This window comes from Sinocyclocheilus grahami, unplaced genomic scaffold, assembly GCF_001515645.1.
Source record: "Sinocyclocheilus grahami isolate Dianchi unplaced genomic scaffold, SAMN03320097.WGS_v1.1 scaffold169.1, whole genome shotgun sequence".
Taxonomy (NCBI): Eukaryota; Metazoa; Chordata; class Actinopteri; order Cypriniformes; family Cyprinidae; genus Sinocyclocheilus; species Sinocyclocheilus grahami.
In genome coordinates this window covers 838,183-846,242 of record NW_015505348.1, presented here as the reverse complement: position 1 = coordinate 846,242, position 8,060 = coordinate 838,183, and the positions used below count along the sequence as shown (strand labels likewise).

Here is an 8,060-nt window from a genome sequence, read left to right as displayed (position 1 = left end):
CATAAACATAAATGCACTAAAGTAAAATTAAATCTGGTGTCTGCTGTGACTAAAGTCTTTTTTGAGTGCTACAAGACTGTCCAATCATCTTCAAGCTCTGACTCTAAACATTAGTTATTAAATACACCTGTTTGGTGTAGTTAAAGGGGTCATCGGATGCAAAATTCACTTTACATGTTGTTTGAACATAACTGTGTGTACACTAGAGGTCTTCACGGGTCTCGGGTAATTTAAAATAAGCATGCTTTTCCCAAATGGACCCGATTAGACCCGAATTCTTTTAAACTATCCCGAATGCGTAGGTTACGTTCACTTTTGTGTTAAGAGAGGAACGCACATAGAAAAGGAGCATACGTTCGTAATCCTCGCACACAGACATCATCTTATAGATATGAGATCCATCAAGAAACTCCACTCGCTTCATTATGCTGCGTGTTCATGCAGGGCTTTTCTTTTTTGTGTGCAGAAGCCTTTCGCCTGAGATCAGGTTGCAGACAACAGCGAATCCATGATTAGGCTATCGATTTATTTTTTATCAAACTATCACGTTTATTTTTCAAATCCACTGGTCACAATTGAAAGCGGAGCTCAGAAATACCTTGTATCCATCAGGCAGGCACTAATATAAAGTAACCTAATAATAAATTGAATAAATGTTAAATAAATCAAAGTAATGGAGAAGTGGCCAAATCAGTCAACAGGACACCGGGATTTTTCCTGACTGGCTGCAGGCTGTACACGCGTCAATGCCGTTTACGTTCGGGTCCAGTCGGGTTCGAAAATAAATGCCGTCGTGTCGAACTCGGGTCTAATTTCATCGTGTCTGTCTCGGGTCGGGTCTTTCTTTTAAAAAAATTAATTTATGCACGTCAGGTTCGGGTAAGAAGTGATTCGGGTCGGGTACAGATTTTAGGACCCGAGAAGACTTCTAGTGTACACATCCATTTTATAATGATAAAAATCCACCCAGTGATTTTTTTTAAATCCCTATTTTAAAATCCCCTTTCTCAAATCAGGCTGTTCTGAGATTCCTGTCAGAATGACGTAGTTCTGCACGGGCCGCTCCCACGAGAGTTGATTGACAAGGACGTCTTACCTTAGACCCGCCCTGAATGAGCTGTCATCAGTCCACCATTGTGTCGACTCCGGTGCAGGGGAAGACATCTCCGATTGAGGCGTTTTGTTGCTGGATGTAATAATGAACATAGCAGTCGTCATTTACTCCCGACATCTGAGCCGCTGAAGACGCAGAGGATTAACGTTACTTTCGTTTTTGAAAGGAATGCGCCGATCCCTGATCTACCTAAATGTGTTTGTTCGTGCGAATCATTCGTGATCCAGCTTCATCTACAGAAGAAGTGAGTATAAGGTTCTTTTATGAATCTTTGCAAATCGTCTTTTGCCTAATAATGTGCTAGTTAGCCAGTTTCGCGGCTGAAGTTTACAGTAAGCTCGTCACCCCACGGAAGAGAGGGGCGGGGTCTGCAGAGCTCATTAGCATTTAAAGCAACATGGACTAGAACGGTGTGCTGAAAACCGAGGGTAAAAAGGGTGTTTTTTACACTACCATTGAGAAATTAACCAAAGTATGTTATAGACTTTTCATTAAGACCCTAAAGAATCATATCAACTTGTGGAAAATGGGCATCCGATGACCCCTTTAAAGCTGATGTGATTTTTATTTTTTTCCCTCATTTTGGATGATGGTAATGATATCAAAGGCATTGACTCCCTTTGACCTGGGCTAGTTTTGGGCTAGTAATATTCCCATTTCTTCTGGCCTGCTTTAACCGCTGAGATCCAAGTGTTGCGTGTGTCGTGTGATCTGCATGTTTTGGCCTCCTAACACTTTCCTACTCCATTAAAAACATCTTTTCTTTTCTCTAGGTGTACGACATCCAGGGCAACCATCAGGATGAGAGCAAAGTTGTGGTGTCGGTCATCTTCGAGAACAAGAGCGACAGCTTCCTGAAGGCAATGGAGTTCAATGTGCTGGATTCCCTCAACTCCAAGCTGCAGCGGCCGGAGGGAGCCGGAGCTCACGACAGCCTCACCGTTCCCTTCCAGCTTCCACCAGGTCAGGACCACGCTCCTGAGAGCGCCATTAACTGGATCTAGGCAGATTTCACTCATGTTTTCACATTTTTTTTTCCAGGGGTTTCGAACGAGGCCCGCTTCGTGTTCTCAGTGCAGAGTATCGTCATGCCTCAGAAACTAAAGGGAACCCTCACCTTTATAGTTAAGGTAAGAAACTCCCATACACACTCATGGAAGCACATGCTTTTCTGTATGTTTCCAGTGTGAGTGTTAGTATTGTTGCCGTGTGTATTGATTGTTTTCTGATGCAGTCGGATGAATCCTCTACTCATGAGAAACTGGACTTCAAACTGCACTTTACATGCACGTCATACCTGATCACCACTCCCTGTTACAGGTGAGCAACACATTACCACATTACCAAACCTCTGCTTACGTGGAGTGAAAAATTTAAGGGGGTCTGAATACTTTCCGTACCAACTGTATGTATATGGAGTGTTCTTATATATTAAAATATTTAAAGTAGTGACTTCGGTACCAGTCGGTACTGAAATTTTAAAAACATCCATTTAGGGGTGTGCTATATATATATCGTCTACGATAATATCGTAATTGTCGTTTTAACAATGTGCGATTTGACATTATCAAGTATTTTGCAAAAACCATTCAAAACACCTACAGAGTGCACGCATACATTACGGGACGCACATTTAGAGTGCATTCTGTCACTGCATGATTCAGTCTATTAAAATACATTTAGAATGATCACAAATTCAAGACGTGGGGGCAGAAAATGTATATATTTATACTAGGGCTGGGCAAGTTAACACGTTATTGCGTTAACACATTAATTGATTAACACCGACAATTATTTTATCGCACGTTATCACCGTTTTTTTATTATTATGAAAGTCCGTTGCTCACTGGTTCTGAATGCACATACAGACAAACCATGGGTCACAGGAGGGCTTTTGAATTCACTATTGAATTTTGTGCATAATGTGATTAATCGCAGAAAATCATGCGATTAATCACGATTTTTTTTTTTAATGAATCTTTGCGCAGCACTAATTTATACCACTTCATATAGTTGATCAATTTCAAACGAAGAGTGCTGTTTTTTTTTCCAAAAATGACCATGATTACAAATGTGATGTTGATTTTTTTTAATTATTTTGGGTCACAGGAGGGCTTTTGAATTCACTATTGAATTTTGTGCATAATGTGATTAATCGCAGAAAATCATGCGATTAATCACGATTTTTTTTTTAAATGAATCTTTGCGCAGCACTAATTTATACCACTTCATATAGTTGATCAATTTCAAACGAAGAGTGCTGTTTTTTTTCCAAAAATGACCATGATTACAAATGTGATGTTGATTTTTTTTAATTATTATTTTTTTTACAGCAGTTCAATAAACAAGTTAATTAAGAGACTTGTGTTTTAGACACCATATTTCCTGTTTTTGCGCAATTTTGCCAACAAAAATAATTCCAAAAACAGCCACAACGCTGTTTTGTGTCTCTGAGCAACATGGCGGTTTCGTTCCTTCGTTCAATCGCAGTGACTCACTTATTAACAGTGACTTGCTGCCACCTACTGGCGGTTTTAATTTCACATTCAAAGTATCTTTTTATTAGTTAAATCATTTCAAATATATTCAACGTTTTAATGTTTAATATATCAGAACATTATTTATGCATTTGCAACTGCAGGTTAACTGCATTTATGTCCTGAATTAAACTGTGTAAGCACATCTAAATGCCACTTCAGATGCAGCTTCTGTGTTTCCTCTGCATTGCAAAGATGAATTATGTTGATGCTGATTTCATTTGCTTGGTAACAGCCCAAATGTCATATTATAATTTCCCCTCTCCCACATTTTCCCCAAATAAAATAGAGCATTTATTGAATCAGTAAAGACAGCCATAAATATTAGTGTTGTAATTTAGTTGTACTGTAATATAAAATATATATTTTTTATGCTAATAATATTTAATAGCATTTGTAGTCAATTTTTATTTGGTAGTAGTACTAATATAAATAATAATATATTAGAATTATTATAGAATTTATTATAAGTAAAATAATAATAATTATTATTTTTATAGTAATTTTGATTAATATTCTCAAACTTTGGGCAAACCCGGAGCTTTTCTAAAAAATTAAAAAATAAATCACAATTGGTTTCTGATTTATTTATTTTTCTCCACCCCATATTTCGCAAAAAGTGTTAACTATTAAATTTGTATTTTTTAATTTGGGTGTGGATGATAAATATTTTTGTTATTTATATTAGGGCTGCTGTTAATTGTTTCAAACTAAATCAAAGACTGTACTGTATTTGATGTAGCTGAGCGTTCATACCTTGTGTTGTCAGTGACGCATACGCAAAGCTGCTGGAGTCGGGCGACCTGAAGGGCAGCTCTCTACGGCTAGAGGGGATCAACATGCCCTTCCACCACCTGCTGGCCAGGATCTGCTTCCACCATCACTTCTCCGGTGCGCCGACTTCACAAAGATGCCTGTGATACCTTTCAAAATATGGACACCCTTAAATCTGTTCTTCTCTTGTTTCCTGTGTTTGCAGTTGTGGAGAGGATTGACTCCTGCGCCTCCATGTACAGCAGGTCGATCCAGGGTCACCACGTCTGTTTGCTGGTCAAAACCGTGAGTATCTGGAACATGAACTGATTCGTAATGATTCTGATTGTGAAGATGATTCGTTAAAACCCTACGTTTCTCTTTCATCCAGTCTGATCAGACGGTCTCCATCGACGCCAAGTGCGACGAGCCATCGCTGCTGGGGAATGTGCTGGATGAGATCAAGCAGACCTTCTCGAAATGCTGATTGTGTCTGAGAGACCCCTCGCCCTCACCGCCCTGAAACCCCCTGAACCCCCATCCCAGCGCAGGCTGAACCACACACGCTCAGAATCATATATCGCACTCTGAGACTCGTGTCCCTCCTCTTCCTTTGTATTTATTGGATCAGTCGTTCTGCTGTTCTTCTTTTAAGACCACAAATTTCAAGTCCCTCTCTTGCCTTTGTTTCCCCTCCTCGACCTCCGACGTGCATTTTGTTTCTTCATCCTCTTCCTCAGCTTCTTCGTCTCTCTGACGGTCTTTCCATTGTCTTAACGGTCCATGACTTTCATCTTGAGAACTGGATTTTTTTTCGTTGTCGATGCTTGAGTTGTGTGCTTGTTTTATGTTTTGCGTTGTGTTGTTTGTTGCGTTTTTTTTTTTTTTTCTGTCCTGAACTCCATCATCGCCTTTCTCTGCATTAAACATCAACATTTCTGTTACTTACCAGTTTCGTCATGTATGTGTTGCTCTTTTCGGAGGCTAGCCCTTGCAGGACTGGTTTCGGACCAGAAACATCCTTCCCTCGACCCATCCTCAAACTCTTAACTGCCTCTGAGCACTAATTTCACTCATAAGTGCAGTTGCACATTTAGTCGCACGCATATAGGACATCTAGGTACACAGGGTTGCATTCTAGACCACGTTTATATTTGCGATCCCATGTGATATTAGCGATATCATGTGATAGCCCTACTATTTGTGTCCTAATGTTGGGAGATAATACTACAGTTGCATATAGTTAACTAAACTGCACACTAACAAACCTTGCTCAGGATAATGACGGTTAGTGAAAGTGGCAAAATGAACAAAATCGGATTATTTTACATCTCGCAAATCCGATATAGTAATTCTTGTACTTTTATGTTCCAGTTAATGGACGCTAGGGTTGCAAAGAGGTGTTTCCAGAAATGTACTCATTTTCCGCAACCCTAATGGACAACATAAGGATGAAATCTCCAGGTTGCCGGTTTACCTCAGAATAATTTCGATTTGTACCGTAGTTTGTTGGGGGGGGAAAGCTCAAATAGATTAATCGCATCAAATCGATTAATCGCAATTAATCACATCCAAAATAGTGTTTACATAATACGTGTTAACTCTGTATATTTATGTGTATATATAAATGCACACATACATGTATATATTCATATCTGATTTACTATATATATACGTGTGTGTGTATATATATATGTATATGCATGCATACATACGCATATTATTTAAACACTTATTTTGGATGCGATTAATCGATTTGACGCGATTAATTGATTTGGTTTTTATATATATATACTTTTTACAAACTAAAGTACTATTTGAAATTCTTTTCTGATAGCATTCATCATTAAACGGTTTAACCCCAAATATTCCTTAAACATGCCATTTAACACACTGACAGTGTCTCATGTTTCTGGACAGTATTATATTAAAATGACCCCTTGTATGTTTCTAATACCTGTCTTGAGAATATAATTCTGTTAAAGGGAGACTAAAAAGTTAAATGTGCACCTGCTCGGTCTGTATCACGTCTGTCGGACGCCACCGTGGCTTTGACACCATCCAAAATCATGCTTCATGTGTTCTTTAGCTCTTAGAACTGCCGTCTTGTACATTTGCAAATTACAAATCATCTTTTTTTTTTATGCTGTTAAATGCCTTTTTTTCCACACTAATGAACTTGTACTGACTAATTCAGGCACATGCTGTAAGTAATTCCTGTTTAACTGTCAGATCCAGCACGCTGTAGCGCTCGGTTGTAAGGACTCAACCAAAATAGTGGAGATCTGCTCATGAAACCTGACGTTGTCCTGAGGGTACCTTGCAAGTGTTTTCCTTCGTACGAGTGAGTTCATCAACAAGAAGCGACTTGAATAGCAGATGTAAAAGAACGTTTCTGGAAATACAACATCTCTAGTGTTTTACAGGTCCTGTGAGGACTCAATCATCTGATGTGGAGAAAAGCAACTAATTATTAACAAGTCTGAATTTTGTGCTACAAGTCACACTGAAATTTATAACTTGCATGGGTAGGAATGTAAACTTTTGCCTACTTTTTGTTTGTTTTTGACATACATGAACACTTACGTAGAAAACCCTATCATTCCTTGATTGTCGCAATTATTTTCTAGTTTCCTTTTTTTTTACGTAAAAGTTGGCTTCACCATAATTACACCTTTTGATGGTATAATGTATTTTTATTTGTTATGAGGACATAAACTTCAGAAAATGTCTTGGAATGTTTTTTTAAAAAAAATTTAATTTTGCATTAAATTATTATAAATATCAGTAGAGGGAGTTTGGGGGGATTTGGGGGGTCCGTATAAATATGAATACTTTAGCTGTTAAATGTGATTCAAGTGAAGTGGCCCAGCTAATCTAATAAGGTTTTCCCTCTGGCAAGTTGTAGTGCAGATATTGCTGGATTTGGCTTATTAAATATACTCTCATGGCTCTTCGTTTGAAGGTACTGTCCAACTCCTTCATATGTATTTTCCGACTGTATGATATAATATAATGTTTTAAGATGAATAAATGAACTACAAGAATGACCAATAATGTGCAAGCAACATTTTTGAGAGGTCCACGCAAAAGAGTTTGAGAAGGATGCTATAGTTTTATGTGTGCACCAATAAATTCATACATCTATATGTAGACCAAATGTTTGCCTCTGTTTGATCGACTATGTTTCCTGTTTGTAATCATGTGTGAACAAGCAGTGAACAAAGTTAAAAATACTTATTTGCGTATTTGTTATTCATGAATCATTTTAAACGTAAAACATGATTTATAAATCATCTTAAAGCAACTTAATTTCCTGGTTTGTCTATTGTAATATTAAAACCTTATTAATTAGGAGAAATTTGAATTAGATATTTAATTTATCTATGAAATATCTTCTTGTAGGGTGAGGATAGATAGACTAAGACAAAGACCTACTTAAAAATCTTTTTAAATTGTGATAGATAGATGATAGACAGACAGACATAGATAGATGATAGACATAGATAGATAGATAGATAGATGATAGACAGACAGACATAGATAGATAGATAGATAGATAATGCCACAAATTGTGGTTTTGGTTTCAAAGACCTACTTAAAAACCTTTTTAAATTGTGATAGATAGATAGATAGATAGATAGATAGATAGATAG

General features: G+C 37.7%; 1 protein-coding gene across 7 annotated transcripts in view; it reads left to right on the top strand.

Moving 5' to 3' along the window:
- Positions 1 to 5,823, top strand: part of LOC107593327 (AP-3 complex subunit delta-1-like) — a 56,750-nt gene extending 50,927 nt beyond the window's left edge. For all 7 annotated transcript variants that reach the window (XM_016283004.1, XM_016283008.1, XM_016283005.1 and 4 more), the window contains 6 exons: positions 1,888 to 2,077; positions 2,156 to 2,244; positions 2,349 to 2,434; positions 4,421 to 4,542; positions 4,631 to 4,710; positions 4,796 to 5,823. In XM_016283004.1, the coding sequence (XP_016138490.1) occupies positions 1,888 to 2,077; positions 2,156 to 2,244; positions 2,349 to 2,434; positions 4,421 to 4,542; positions 4,631 to 4,710; positions 4,796 to 4,891 (663 nt within the window). In that variant the 3' untranslated portion in view covers positions 4,892 to 5,823. The remainder of the gene's footprint in view (positions 1 to 1,887; positions 2,078 to 2,155; positions 2,245 to 2,348; positions 2,435 to 4,420; positions 4,543 to 4,630; positions 4,711 to 4,795) is intronic.
- The last annotated feature ends 2,237 nt before the right edge of the window (positions 5,824 to 8,060 follow it).